At 38.0% G+C, this 16,669-nt stretch overlaps 1 protein-coding gene across 2 annotated transcripts in view; it reads right to left on the bottom strand.

Moving 5' to 3' along the window:
* LOC124715625 (cell division cycle and apoptosis regulator protein 1-like) overlaps positions 1 to 16,669 on the bottom strand; it is a 263,366-nt gene that overhangs the window by 155,954 nt on the left and 90,743 nt on the right. For both annotated transcript variants that reach the window (XM_047243109.1, XM_047243110.1), the window contains exon 6: positions 4,923 to 5,128. In XM_047243109.1, coding sequence (XP_047099065.1) covers positions 4,923 to 5,128 — 206 coding nt within the window. The remainder of the gene's footprint in view (positions 1 to 4,922; positions 5,129 to 16,669) is intronic.

Raw genomic sequence — 16,669 nt, 5'->3', positions numbered from 1 at the left:
CTTTGAAAGTGTATTTTTCGAAAGAATATACTGCTGAGAGAAGAGGTAAATTATTATCTTGAAGCATGTAGCTATAAAATTCCTCACAAGACATATCCTTTAATTTGCACTTGGCCAATAACATTACTTTGACTGAATCTGTCAACAAATGGTTCATCTCTTTTGTCCACTGAGCAATTATGAGAGGAAATATGGATTCACATTGCTACCAGGAATTGCAAGAAAAAATTGGCAAATTTTCGAAATTTCAAAAAACGTTTCAACATTTTGACACTTTTTAAACAAAGAACACCATTGTTGGTGTAGTTTAGAGTTTTTGTCCGGCATTATAGATTGTGCACAATTCTTGATGTTGCTGTACTGATCAAATATTTTGAATCATCTGTTTTCACACTTTTAGTTTGTAAGTACATGAAAGAATGTCCACAAAACAAAGGTCCTTCAACTCTTTGAATTTAAGCCACTTGAAGCACTTAAATTCTTCCATTGGCTGTATCAATTTTTCTAGGTATTCAGTGCAAGTTTAATGTACACATATGTACATATGTACAATAATAATGTACACATGTCACATATGCCTGGCATTTTTTTCCCAAGCCAGATTCTAAAAAGGTATTCAAGGACTGACTTTGCGAGAGATGAAATTATTCTCAAGACTGTTTTTCAGAGAAATTAAAAAAGTTTTTAATAAGTTAAGCACTTCTATGATAGAATTGTTTTCCTTTTCAACAGACTTCATAGTGCAATGAAAAGTGGGCATGGTAGAGGAGAGTAGCAGAAGATTCTGCTCCGAAAAGCCGTTCTGCAGAAAATTTCTAATTGTTGTTAGCTTAGATTTCCTATCCTGAGAGAGGGAGTAAGATTTCAGTGCTGGGTACAACTGCAGAATCATTTCTATTGCTGAATACAATGGTAGCCATCTGGTCCTGGAATGATTTAGCAGTTGTTGGTAATTTATCCACAAATTAGTAGAAATATTTCAATTCCTCCGTGTATACTGCATACACGTGAAAAATTTTAAAACACTTTCATTACAAAAGATTCTATATTGAAAGGTAGAGAATCAATTTATGTTGTAAGGTATTATGTAATATATGTGCAATGTATACAACTCCTGTTATGCTTTCATATAACTTATGCTTGAGAGCAGAATACACGTTATTCTCCACTCTGTGTAAGACCACCAAAGTTAACATTTGCATTGTTATGAACAAAAGCAGTGCATTTAGATTTAGCACGATATGCTTTAGCAAACTATCTGCAATATAATAGGCAATATTTTATGAAGTTTCATTTGGACAATTTTATACGTCAAGGACCTTTGTTTTAATACCATGTTTCACTGTTTTCATAATCAAAATACTGAATTATAATTGGGAATATTTCCAATGCATCATGATTACTTGTATCTGTCACCAGGCAAAAATATGGAACTCTGTCATTCAAAGTTTTGACAAAAATATTTACAGTGTGAGGTGCAACGACATTATTTACAATGGCTTCCGTTTTAGTTCTTTCACGAGACAAATTTTGAGTACTATCATATTTTGGAAATAGTTTAATTAATATGCTTGTACAATCCATTGATTTGTGTGAATGATGGTGGAAAACTGGGTTGTATGAAATCAAGCTTTAAGCCATGATGGTGGAAAACAATGTTGTATGAAATCAAGCTTTAAGCCATGATGGTGGAAAACAATGTTGTATGAAATCAAGTGTTAAGCCAAGTGGAGCTGGTCTTTACCATCCTTTTATGTTTTTTTCAGTAGTCTTTCCACATCCATGGCACCTGTCCGTCCCTGGTAGCTGAGTGGTCAGCACGATGGAATATCGTACATAACGGCCTGGGTTCAATTCTCGACTGGGTCGGAGATTTTCTCCGCTCAGGGACTGGGTGCTGTGTTGTCCTTATTATCATCATTTCATCCCCATCAACACGCAAGTCATCACAGTGAAGTCAACTCTAAACACTTGCAACAGACGACCGGTCTACCTGATGAGAGGCTCTCGCCACATGGCATTTCCATCCATGGCACTCTTTATCCCATATCAATGTAACTATCACACACTGCACATTTAGCTTCACTTTCATTTTGTCCAAATAAAAAACACTGCTATTTTGCTTTTAATTATCTGAGAACTTGCACTGCCTTTTTCGGCTATCTAGGTATTCAGACATAGAAGATGACATACTTCAAATCAGAAATTAACTAAGAAGCTTTTGTTTCAGAATATGAAAATATCAGAACAGCGCTACACAAATTACAGTATCTTGAATCGTGATATCGTATACTTTGATTATGAAAATATTGAGAAAGTGCTTGACAAACTACAATATCTCGAATCAAGATATCATATACCGTATTTACTCGAATCTAAGCCGCACTTTTTTTCCGGTTTTTGTAATCCAAAAAACCGCCTGCGGCTTGGAATCGAGTGCAAAGCAAGCGGAAGATCTGAAAAAAGTTGGTGGGTGCTGCCACAACTTACTTCTGCCGTCGAATATACGTAGCGCTACACAGGCACGCTTTGTAGGCACAAAGATAAATACTGGCGCCAAAACCTCTGCGTCAGTAAATAAATTTAAAAAAAAAAGAAAAAGATGGAAGACGAGCTGTTTTCTCTGCCCCGAGTTTTGAGCACTGCATTTTCGTACATTATCCAACAAAGTAGATACAAATTTCGAATTGTTCATCTTTGAATGTAGCAGCATTTCAATGTACTACGAAAATCCGACTGGCAAGACTGTTTGGGATGTTTGTCAATATGGCCAACTCTACATTCTGAACTTTTTCATATCTGTGAGAAGAGATGGCTGCTAATAGGAACTTTTATAAATTGTGAATCACATGCAGTATTCTCATCACCATAAGAATAATACGCATATAAACATTTTGCTATATATTGTTTCATGTTTGCTGCTATCTCATTTAAATCCTGTCTTCCTAATAAACTACTAAACTAGAGTGAGACAACAGCAAACGTGGAAGAATATACATATCATGTCATGTTTATATTCGTATTATTCTTATGCTTAATAGTGGTACAGTCAGAAATGAAGCACGGCAATTGACTACATTTTTAAATCTAAGATGACTAATTTCTGTGTAGAATGTAATGTACTAAAGAGGCGCCTGCAAAGATTTTCAAACGGAGAAAAATTTTCGCTAAACTCTCTTTCAGACGTGATGACTGGGTGTTGTGTGATGTCCTTAGGTTAGTTAGGTTTAAGTAGTTCTAAGTTCTTCTATCATACGCAGTCTATTATTTGGTTCTTGTTGATCATTATCAAAGAAAGCAGCAGTGTAAGTAACAACAAATAGCAGTTTCTTGTCATTGTTTCGCTAATGAGGCAATTCCTCTCTCTCTCTTTTTTTTTTTAAATTGTAAGCGGCAGTAGCGCACACAAAAGCAAGCCATGCCGCAAGCGGCGACAGGCCGTAAACACGCACTATCAGAATGCGACAAACAATGCATGATACAGTACAGTAATTCATTTTCAGCTTAGAGTGACGTAAACACCTATAACAAAGAAAACTGCGCTTATCAGATCAAAGGAAAATAAGCAATCAATTCAAACCAGATGAAGCACGTGGAAAAGGAAGGGTACCTGTATAAAAACGCACAGAGCGCCTGACGCATAGCAATGGTTACCTGGTAAAGCTTAACTGCTAAGCTTACGACTCGAACCAAACTGCTGTAGCTGCGTCGTCATTCATTCAACCTAAATTGGTCTCATATTACAATGGACCAACTTTGTTTCTATTTCGAGATGCGGCCTATAACTTTTCTCTCCCCTTGAATTTCGAGTCTCAAATTTCAGGTGCGGCTTAGATTCGGGAAAATTTCTTTTCCTTGATTTCAGGTCTCATTTTTCATGTGCAGCTTAGATTCGAGTGCGGCTTGGATTCGAGTAAATACGGTACATCAGCTACAGTAGCAACATTTCTCCAATGATTACAACAATGGTAGCGAACCTCATGCAGAAATATAAAGTCAAGTTATGCTACACTGAAACTTGTCAGATGATGAAATGTGACCTCATTACCAAAGAGCTAGAATTATATATAAAAAATCTGGCTTGACATTAAAAAAAGCATCAAAAAGCTGGGGGTCCGGAAAAAGCACGAAAGTTGGTAAACCTATTTACAGGTCTACAGATTTTTCAATTGTCCGTATCTCCTTTTTTGTGAAACATGAATACCATGTTCTTGTTCTTGTTTTGAGGAAATGTATTTCTTCATAAACATATTTTAAGTAATTTTACAAGTTCCTTTTGTACTAAATTTCGCCTAGCTTTGACAATTTCAACTGAAATACTATCACCTCAGGTTGTCTTTCTTTTCTTCCTACCTCAAATAAATTTATACATCTTATCCTGCATTACTTCTAGGATGCCATTATTCCCGTTACTAATTAACTGTGTTTCTGATTCATCTCTTATAATGTACAAACCTTTAAAGATGCCCATTTCAAATTTTTATTCATTTCGGAAGCTTTAGAGCTAGCATACACATCGCCCCTCCATGCTATATCAGACTCTTCTTTCTAAAATATGCGAAAGTACTTTGTGTCTGATGCTAAAACCACAGTTTATTTACTTATTTAATCAACTTGTTACAAGTTAACCTAAGAGCCATATCTTTTGTACATCAATATGTAGGTGAAAGTGAATGTCAAATACTAATCAATAAAAGCCATTGAAATGAATAGCAAACAAAACTAAAAAATGAAGCAACTACAGTTAAACAAATACAATCTATACATGTAAACATAACAAAACAAAATGGTTCATTGTCATCTATAGGCCTGAATTACACTGTCAAATATTTTACAAAACACTGTTTATAAAAACATATTTGACAAAGTTATTTTAAAGTATTATGTGGTCTTTAACAGTAACAATAAATATGTGTTCTAACCTGGTGGAGGGACTGCATTGTAAGTATTCTGGCTAGGAGCAGTAGTGAAACTCTGCTTGTTCTGGGGCCGCTGAGTAGTGTTTGCTGTAGACATTGGCAGGACTTGGATTCTGGTTGCATTCCACTTAAATGGCATATTTGGGTTGTATGATGCTTCCACAAGAACCCTGTCCCCCACGACTGGATTTGATCCCTTGACACAGCAACTGCAAATTTAAAAATATAATGAAATACGTGAATCAAAATTTATGTCATACTAAAAAAATATTCACAACATAAAAATAACATATGAGGATAGTTCCTATATTTCAAGTAAGCAAAGTTAAGCTCCACATCCTGGTCCAGACAGTTCAGGACTGACTGACCACCACATCAACCAATGGTGTCATTTTGATGCAGTATAGGGGAATGGGGTGGAGAGGTGGGGGGGATCAGCATACAACTCTCCTGACCATTGTCAGTTTTCTAGAACTTGAAACTGCCACATAGCCATATAGCCATGTAGTTGGATGAAATACAACATGTCTCTAAAGAAAGTCTATATTTGATGTGTCAGAATAAAATGGAGGTTAAAGTCTAGTGACAAAACCTTTATTTATTACTGAAATACACAGTTTAGTAATTTACTTCTTAAAAATAATAACGTCGTTTAAATGCAATCCAGCACCCCTATGGCACTAATGTAAACGATGAACAAAATTTCCCATGACAACTTCGCATGCAGACACATTGATGACTGCCACTTCACTGTGGATATTTTCTTTCTGTTGCTCCAGAGATGTCAGATTATTGACATACACTCTACACTCGACATATCTCCATAAGAAAAAAATCCTTGGGGCTTAAATCTGGACTGCATGGGGGCCAATTTATGTCAACCCTCCTGAAGATCAATTTGCCAGAGAAAGTTTCATGAACTTGCAGTATAGATGCTTTGGACATGTGTGCTGTCACTCTGTCATGCTGAAGCAATGTTCTTTGGTAATAATTGGGAAAATTTTGCAATTCAGACACCAAAAATCCATTCAGCATCCTCACATAATGTTCTGAATTCACTCACGTAGCCCCTCAATTAGTATAAAGAGGTGAGTGTATCCCGTTTCAGTACTTCCACCAAGGAAGAATCCTGGCAGTACTGAGAATCAAACCAGGGTCCTCGGCATTGCAACCACACAAACCACTGAGCATAGCAATATTTTAAGTATGGCACTTTTATTGTGAACAATGGAATATCCAGACTGAAATAACAACTATATTATGAAATGGATACACTGCTACTCACCATGTAAGGGAGAGACTGAGTTGTAGACAAGCGCAACAAAAAAGTAGCTAGTGCGTGTATACATGATTTAGAAGAACTGAGCAAGCAGTAAAGGAAACCAATGAAAAATTTGGAGTACAAATTGAAGTTGAGGGAGAAGAAATAACAAATTTGGGTTCTGCCACTGACGTAAATCTCTCAGATACAGCAAAAGACTTCAAAGAGCAGTGTCTTGAAAGGAGATATAAGATGAACATTAGCAAAAGTAAGACAAGGACAATGTACTGTAGTTGAATTAAATTAGGTGATGCTCAGGGAATTAACTTAGAAAATGAGACACTAAAAATAGTAGATGACTTTTGCTGTTTAGGCAGCAAAATAAATGATGATGGTAGAAGTAGAGAGGATATGAAATGTAGACTGGCAATGTTTCTGAAGAACAGAAATTTGTTAACACTGAATACAGATTTACATGCCAGGAGATCTTTTCTGGAGATATCTGTTTGGGATATAGCCATGTAGTTGGATGAAATACAACATGTCTCTAAAGAAAGTCTATATTTGATGTGTCAGAATAAAATGGAGGTTAAAGTCTAGTGACAAAACCTTTATTTATTACTGAAATACACAGTTTAGTAATTTACTTCTTAAAAATAATAACGTCGTTTAAATGCAATCCAGCACCCCTATGGCACTAATGTAAACGATGAACAAAATTTCCCATGACAACTTCGCATGCAGACACATTGATGACTGCCACTTCACTGTGGATATTTTCTTTCTGTTGCTCCAGAGATGTCAGATTATTGACATACACTCTACACTCGACATATCTCCATAAGAAAAAAATCCTTGGGGCTTAAATCTGGACTGCATGGGGGCCAATTTATGTCAACCCTCCTGAAGATCAATTTGCCAGAGAAAGTTTCATGAACTTGCAGTATAGATGCTTTGGACATGTGTGCTGTCACTCTGTCATGCTGAAGCAATGTTCTTTGGTAATAATTGGGAAAGTTTTGCAATTCAGACACCAAAAATCCATTCAGCATCCTCACATAATGTTCTGAATTCACTGTAACTGCACAACTGCTCTAATCCTCGAGAAAGTAAGGGCCAATTATTCTTTGAGCCAACATCACAGCCCATACGGTAACATTTGGCGAATGAAGGGGTTTCTCACACTTCTGTTCAGGATTCGTTGCACTCCAGTAGTGGCAATTTCGATTATTGATGTGACTGTTAAGGTGAAAATTAGCCTCATCAGAAAACAAGGTGTTATTAAATGAAGCCGAACTAAGTTAATAATTGGCTCCTTCTACCGACCCCCAGACTCCGATGATATAGTTGCTGAACAGTTCAGAGAAAATTTGAGTCTCATAACAAATAAATACCCCACTCATACGGTTATAGTTGGTTGGGACTTCAACCTTCCCTCAATATGTTGGCAAAAATACTTGTTCAAAACTGGTGGCAGGCAGAAAACATCTTCCAAGATTGTCCTAAATGCTTTCTCTGAAAATTATTTCGAGCAGTTAGTCCACGAACCCACGCGAATTGTAAATGGTTGCGAAAACACACTTGACCTCTTAGCCACAAACAATCCAGAGCTAAAAGAGAGCATCATGACTGATACAGGGATTAGTGATCACAAGGTCTTTGTAGCTAGGCTCAATACCGTTTCTTCCAAATCCACTGGAAACAAACACAAAATAATTTTATTTAAAAAAGCGGATAAAGTGTCACTAGAAGCCTTCCTAAGAGACAATCTCCATTCCTTGCGAACTGACTATGCAAATGTAGACGAGATGTGGCACAAATTCAAAGATATAGTAGCAACAGCAATTGAGAGATTCATACCTCATAAATTGGTAAGAGATGGAACTGATCCCCCATGGTACACAAAACAGGTCCGAACGCTGTTGCAGAGGCAACGGAAAAAGCATGCAAAGTTCAGAAGAATGAGAAACCCCGAAGATTGGCTAAAATTTACAGACACGCAAAATTTGGCACGGACTTCAATGCGAGATGCATTTAATAGGTTCCACAATGAAACATTGTCTCGAAATTTGGTAGAAAATCCGAAGAAATTCTGGTCGTATGTAAAGTACACAAGTGGCAAGACGCAGTCAATACCTTCGCTGCGCAGTGCCGATGGTACTGTTACCGACAACTGTGCCGCTAAAGTGGAGTTATTGAATGCAGTTTTCCGAAATTCCTTCACCAGGGAAGGCGAATGGAATTTGAAACAGGAACAGCTGCCACCACGAGTTTCTTAGAAGTAGATACCTTAGGGGTTGCGAAGCAACTCAAATCGCTTGATACGGGCAAGTCTTCAGGTCCAGATTGTATACCGATTAGGTTCCTTTCAGATTACGCTGATACAATAGCTCCCTACTTAGCAATCATATACAACCGCTCGCTCACCGATAGATCTGTACCTACAGATTGGAAAATTGCGCAGGTCGCACCAGTGCTTAAGAAGGGTAGTAGGAGTAAGTAATCCATTGAACTACAGACCTATATCATAGACGTCGGTTTGCAGTAGGGTTTTGGAGCATATACTGTATTCATACATTATGAATCACCTCGAAGGGAACAATCTATTGATACGTAATCAGCATGGTTTCAGAAAACATCGTTCTTGTGCAACGCAGCTAGCTCTTTATTCGCACGAAGTAATGGCCGCTATCGACAGGGAATCTCAAGTTGATTCCGTATTTCTAGATTTCCAGAAAGCTTTTGACACCGTTCCTCACAAGCGACTTCTAATCAAGCTGCGGGCCTATGGGGTATCGTCTCAGTTGTGCGACTGGATTCTTAATTTCCTGTCAGGAAGGTCGCAGTTCGTAGTAATAGACGGCAAATCATCGAGTAAAATTGAAGTGATATCAGGTGTTCTCCAGGGAAGCGTCCTGGGACCTCTGCTGTTCCTGATCTATATAAATGACCTGGGTGACAATCTGAGCAGTTCTCTTAGGTTGTTCGCAGATGATACTGTAATTTACCGTCTAGTAAGGTCATCCGAAGACCAGTATCAGTTGCAAAGCGATTTAGAAAAGATTGCTGTATGGTGTGGCAGGTGGCAGTTGATGCTAAATAACGAAAAGTGTGAGGTGATCCACATGAGTTCCAAAAGAAATCCGTTGGAATTCGATTACTCGATAAATAGTACAATTCTCAAGGCTGTCAATTCAACTAAGTACCTGGGTGTAAAAATTACGAACAACTTCGGTTGGAAAGACCACATAGATAATATTGTGGGGAAGGCGAGGTTACGTTTCATTGGCAGGACACTTAGAAGATGCAATAAGTCCACTAAAGAGACAGCTTACATTACACTCGTTCGTCCTCTGTTAGAATATTGCTGTGCGGTGTGGGATCCTTACCAGGTGGGATTGACGGAGGACATCGAAAGGGTGCAAAAAAGGGCAGCTCGTTTTGTATTATCACGTAATAGGGGAGACAGTGTGGCAGATATGATACGCGAATTGGGATGGAAGTCATTAAAGCAAAGACGTTTTTCGTCGCGGCGAGATCTATTTACGAAATTTCAGTCACCAACTTTCTCTTCCGAATGCGAAAATATTTTGTTAAGCCCAACCTACATAGGTAGGAATGATCATCAACATAAAATAAGAGAAATCAGAGCTCGAACAGAAAGGTTTAGGTGTTCGTTTTTCCCGCGCGCTGTTCGGGAGTGGAATGGTAGAGATATAGTATGATTGTGGTTCGATGAACCCTCTGCCAAGCACTTAAATGTGAATTGCAGAGTAGTCATGCAGATGTAGATGTAGATGTAGAAGACCACTCAGTCACATCATTAACAAACCGCAGCCTATGTTGGGCATCCTGGGGCTTTAATTCTTGCACCAATTGGATTCTGTAAGGGTGCAGTTTAAGGTCTTTCTGCAGAACTTGGTGCAGTGATGATCTAGGCACATTTAAAGAAATTGCAAACTTACGAATGGAGAGGATAGGAACGTCACGAACAGACTGATTTACACTCTCTGCGGATTTGCCTGATCTTGATGACCTTGGTTGTCTCAAATTTGGTTTGGCCAGTGTTGAATGGTCTCCTCAAATGTTTTGATCCATTACCGGATATGAGGAACACTTGAAGCATCATTTATATTGTGCAATCCACAGTTACTGCAAAGTTTTCTCCTTGCTAGTTGCCGAATCACTGCTTTTATAACATTCTCGCATACAAAACGCATGATCCACTCCCAAGAAGTGCTCCATATTGACTGAATTCCTAAAGGCCAAGCAAGCGCTGAACAAACCCACCCATTCACCTCCGATTTGCTATGCATGCACAGAGAGTTCTTCAAAGATAAACTTTCTTTTGAAACACTTCTCTTGTAGGAAGCGGATGATCAAATAGACAAGGCCTCATAGAAATACTTTCATATCACAGGAAATATTCAATTTAGTTGATGTAAGGTGAAGATTCAAAAATGCAACAAATGAAACAAGCAAAAGGGAATATGAACGTCTAAAAATGAGACTGACAGAATGTGGAAAATGGCAAAGCAGGAATGGCTAGGGGGCAAATGTAGGCTATAGAAGCATGTATAACAAAGGGAAAGATAGATACCACCTATATAAAAATTAAAGAGGCCTTTGAGAAAAGTGAAGCAGTTGTACGAATAACAAGCACTCAGATGGAAAACAAGTATTAGCAAAGAATGGAAAACTGCAATAAGTATATTAAGGTGCTACACAAAGAAACTGAACATGAAGACAACATTATAGAAAGAGAAAGACGAGATGGGAGATACAATACTGCAAGAAGACTCTGAGAGAGCACTGTAAGACCTAAGTTGAAACAAGGCCTCTGGAATACATGACATTTCCTCAGAGGTCTAGTGATATCCCAGGGAGCGCTAGTCATGACTGAACTATTCTATCTGGTGTGCCAGATGTACTAGACAGACGAAATACCCTCAGACTTCAAGAAGAATGTAACAATACCAATTGAAATAAAAGCAAGATACTGACAGATGTGAATATTACCAAATTATTGGTTTAGTAAGCCGTGGCTGTCAGTGTCTTGATTATCGACAAAAGTAAAACATGTGTAATGAAATGTAGTTCAGAGGATATAGAATACAGGTTGGCAATGGTAAGAAAAGCTTTCTGGAGAAGAGAAATTTGTCAACACAGAATAGAGGTTTATGTATATGGAAGTCTTTTCTGAAGGTATTTGTCTGGAGTGTAGCCTTGTATGGAAGTGAAACATGGACGATAAGCAGTTCAGACAAGAAGAAAATAGAAGCTTTTCAAATGTAGTGCTACAGGAGAATGCTGCTGATTAGATGGGTATATCATGTTACTAATGAAGAGGTATTGAATAAAATTGGGGCCAAAAGAAACATGTGGCACAACTTGCCTATAAGAAGGAATCCATTGATAGAACACATTCTGAGACATCAAGGATTAATTAGTTTAGTACTGGTGGGAAAGGAGGGTGGTGGTGGAGGTGGGGGTAGGGGGGGTGTGGGGGGTGTGGGGGGGGGGGGAATGTAGAAGGGAACCAAGAGACGAATACAAGAAGCACATTCAAATGGATGTAGGTTGTAATAGTTATTCAGATATGAAGAGGCTTGCACAGGATAGAGTAATGTGGAGAGCCGCATCAAACCAATTTTCAGACAGAAGATGAAGATGAAGATGATGATGACAACAACAACAAAAACAACATAATGCTGAAATGTGAACTCATACCTACGCGAAACGAAGAATATGACACTGTGATTTTGATGAAAAGCAAATCTATTGACCTTTTTCCCTTATTCTTTCGGTTATATAATGTAAACTTTTGTGAGTAAGTTGTCCACCTCAGAAAGGATGTTGATTGGTCTAATAAGTTCTTTCTCCCCCTTTTAATTTCTTGTGAAACAAGTTCTGTTGCTTTGCTTTTAAGGAATACTGTTTCTCTACAAACTGGGATCATCACTGTCTAAGGAAAGCAGAATGTTTCACAAGGAATAGTAAATATTTTAGTGGGGTAAACACTGCTGCTGGTTTTAGGGGGTATAGTAGATAATTTTCTAATTACAGAGTACCACATTCAAGAATAATTACTCCTATTTTCACTAAACTGTGTCATACTGGTGCAGAACCCAGCAGACATACCTCATCTCAACGTGAAAATGAACAGTGAGTGGATGAAATAGAAGACATTATTTAATTGGTATAATGTACTCTGAGACGGAAAAATTGAAATTTTTTTTTATTCAAATTAGACTACACTAACACTTCCTAAAATCACATCCTGGAACACCATGTACTTCCTACATATTCTTGGAAGTATTTATATGGTAACTGTATGAATGACTAGATGCAAATCCATTAAAATGAACTACATTTTATGGATTTCAAAATGTTGTGAAACTTGCTGCTATCATAATTACATTTGAAATTTTTTGTCTCACAAACACAACTGTGCTTTAAAATTTTTAATTTATAACATTTCTGAGATACATAAGCAAAACAACTTTTTTCTCACAAACTACATTAGCTCTCTAATTGCTTAGGTTACAAAAATTACAAATTGAAAAATCTGGCATTCTGGTATAAAAGCCAATGATTGGCAGGTCTTTCAACATTTTCCAAGCAAATGAGTGATTCCATATTACATCTTAAATATTTAACTGACGAAAGCAAGATTATGAAACATCAAAACAAAGTTTATATATTACCTCTTATGAAGCCACTGTACATTTGTATCACAGAATCAGTACAGAGATTATTATGCACCAATTTTTGGAAATGTGTAATTTATTTATCACGTTTCAGAACTACGTTATTGCATTATTAAGTTCTATAAAACAAGGAAAACATAAATCATTACTACACCTACTAACAACAAGTAATGGAAATCTGTCCACATTACACACCTTAATATTAATGTCATTAGGCACAGTCACAAATAATGAGCAAGCAGCGAATATGCATTATCAAACATATAAGACACTTGCTTACACATCTCACAGTGGTGTATAGCACCAAATGTTTACAAATGAAAGTCAACTCTCCATCATGTACCAAAGACTGGAATATCTTGTTACATATACAGGGCTATTACAAATGATTGAAGCGATTTCATAAATTCACTGTAGCTCCATTCATTGACATATGGTCACGACACACTACAGATATGTAGAAAAACTCATAAAGTTTTGTTCGGCTGAAGCCGCACTTCGGGTTTCTGTCGCCAGAGCGCTCGAGAGCGCAGTGAGACAAAATGGCGACAGGAGACGAGAAAGCGTATGTCGTGCTTGAAATGCACTCACATCAGTCAGTCATAACAGTGCAACGACACTTCAGGACGAAGTTCAACAAAGATCCACCAACTGCTAACTCCATTCGGCGATGGTATGCGCAGTTTAAAGCTTCTGGATGCCTCTGTAAGGGGAAATCAACGGGTCGGCCTGCAGTGAGCGAAGAAACGGTTGAACGCGTGCGGGCAAGTTTCACGCGTAGCCCGCGGAAGTCGGCGAATAAAGCCAGCAGGGAGCTAAACGTACCACAGCCGACGGTTTGGAAAATCTTACGGAAAAGGCTAAAGCAGAAGCCTTACCGTTTACAATTGCTACAAGCCCTGACACCCGATGACAAAGCCAAACGCTTTGAATTTTCGGCGCGGTTGCAACAGCTCATGGAAGAGGATGCGTTCAGTGCGAAACTTGTTTTCAGTGATGAAGCAACATTTTTTCTTAATGGTGAAGTGAACAGACACAATGTGCGAATCTGGGCGGTAGAGAATCCTCACGCATTCGTGCAGCAAATTCGCAATTCACCAAAAGTCAACGTGTTTTGTGCAATCTCACGGTTTAAAGTTTACAGCCCCTTTTTCTTCTGCGAAAAAAACGTTACAGGACACGTGTATCTGGACATGCTGGAAAATTGGCTCATGCCACAACTGGACACCGACAGCGCTGACTTCATCTTTCAACAGGATGGTGCTCCACCACACTTCCATCATGATGTTTGGCATTTCTTAAACAGAAGATTGGAAAACTGATGGGTCGGTCGTGGTGGAGATCATGATCAGCAATTCATGTCATGGCCTCCACGCTCTCCCGACTTAACCCCATGCGATTTCTTTCTGTGGGGTTATGTGAAAGATTCAGTGTTTAAACCTCCTCTACCAAGAAACGTGCCAGAACTGTGAGCTCTCATCAACGATGCTTTCGAACTCGTTGATGGGGACATGCTGCGCCGAGTGTGGGAGGAACTTGATTATCGGCTTGATGTCTGCCGAATCACTAAAGGGGCACATATCGACATTTGTGAATGCCTAAAAAAACTTTTTGAGTTTTTGTATGTGTGTGCAAAGCATTGTGAAAATATCTCAAATAATAAAGTTATTGTAGAGCTGTGAAATCGCTTCAATCATTTGTAATAACCCTGTATATCAGATCCATCAACGATACTGCTGTCAACAATAAAATCGGTGAATGTTTAGGAATCATGTCATAGAAAATTCTGAAAATAATCTTGCACTTATATTGATAATGCTTGCACTGAGAACCGAGACAGCATAATATTCAATGATATAACATCCATCTTTTAAAGTGCAAAATATTTCTACTTCCTCTACATCTAACAGTAACCAACTTTTTGCCTCTGAATGTAATACATTCAAGCTGTCCATGATGCTTCCAAAAAAAAAGCTGCTCACTCTTACTGTGCTTGATTACTGGTGATGAACCATTCTCTTTATTATGTCCTTTGGATCTTATTCTAAAGTTTCTTCCTATCTGACTCAACTCATCTCACAATATTGACATTATTTCATATATTTCCACTTTTTAGATCAAGTTTTCTCCTCTTGGTAATCTTACGTTTCAGCCTTGATCCACTTAATTATCTGCTCAGAAAGCAATTTTAACTTATTTGTTATTTAATAACCTCACCAACTGATGAGGTAATTCTGTGCCTAATGCCATATTAATTTAACGTACCTAATACTACACAGCAATGTATATAGATTTCTATTACACAAGTGTAGTATTTGTAGTAATGAGAACATAGTGTTATCTTCGTTTTATAGAACTTGATAATATAGTCCCGAAACATGCTCTGTAAAATAAATCACACACTGACAACAACTGATGCATAATAATCTCTGCACTGATAAAGTTTATACAGGGTGTTTCTGTGATGATGATACAAACTTTCAGGAATGGTGCAGGAGGGTAAATGTATCAATTTAAAGTAAGGGTCTCTGGTCTGGAAATGACAGAGTCTAAAGTTATACATGAAAATCATTCTGATCTTTCTGACAGTAGATCTCTGCTTTCCATATTTTGGTAGGAAGTAATTTCGACAAAAATAAGAAAAAAGTCCAGTCAACATGGGCTCTGAAGTGTTTACCTTAAGAGTTATGACTGCTTGTTCATCTTTGTTGCTGTGAAACCATCTATTCTAGTGAACAAATATAACTTTCAACTTGGTTGTTTCCAGACCAAGGTCCCTTTTCTCAAATTGATGCATTTACCCTTCTTCATCATCCCTGCGAGTTTGTAACTTCATCATGGTATCCTCCTACATAACCTCAAAGATTTACCATGTGCTCTCTTAGAAGTGCTATGATGAATTACCATGATAAGCCTAATAAAGCATAAAAACCTACCTGGAAGCAGGGATATGCCAATCCAAATACAAGCACACTTAAAACTGCAATATTACTGATAAGAAAAGGAGTGCGATTTCTAAATCTACAAGGATGTATTTTTTTTTTATTTTTTTTTTTTAAAGTTTGATAATGCAGTGTTATGTATAATTTTATTTTAGTCATGTGTTACGTATAATTTTATTTTAGTCATGTGAGTCTTCTTACTACCTGTGCAACTCAAGAGTTGTCATCAGCCTATAGGTAAATAGCTAATGCAGAAAGTTATTTTGTGACTTCACAAGGCTTCTGTGAAAAGTAAAGGCTGCTGCTTATACTAAAATGTTGGCAGCTAAGAAAAATTGTGTCATAGCGACCTCTTATTGTTAGAGGGCCTGCAGAACTGACACTCAAGATGGGTTGTTAACCCCCTCTCAGCAGCGCGCAGAGAAAAATCGCCAGCGGACAGAAACAATAACAGACTTTCCAAATCAACACGGAACTACTTGGCCAGACAACATGTGACAGTGTTCCACCAACCGGAACTCATACGACTGATGTACCACTCCGCCGACCTAGCTTTATAAGCACGCCTAGACCGTCAGACCAGCAGTGTTTACCAACTGCTAGGAACAGCTCTGGCCAGTACTTATGCTGGCCCTAGCAATGTATTCACTCACTGTAGCACTGTAGTAGCATGTTGTATTTTGTATTGCGCAGAGTAGATGTTGGTCAGTAATTTTCCTCCATCGTCTTGTTTCCTTATTTGGTTTGTCACCACAAGAGTTGTGGATTTTCTTGCTGTTCTTGCATTTAAAACTTAGTATATGCCAAGAAGGCATTTTTTTCTTTAATTACAATAAA

Source organism: Schistocerca piceifrons, chromosome 1 (assembly GCF_021461385.2).
Source record: "Schistocerca piceifrons isolate TAMUIC-IGC-003096 chromosome 1, iqSchPice1.1, whole genome shotgun sequence".
Lineage (NCBI taxonomy): Eukaryota > Metazoa > Arthropoda > Insecta > Orthoptera > Acrididae > Schistocerca > Schistocerca piceifrons.
The sequence above is the reverse complement of the archived record's forward strand: the minus strand, read 5'-3'. Positions and strand labels throughout refer to the sequence as shown.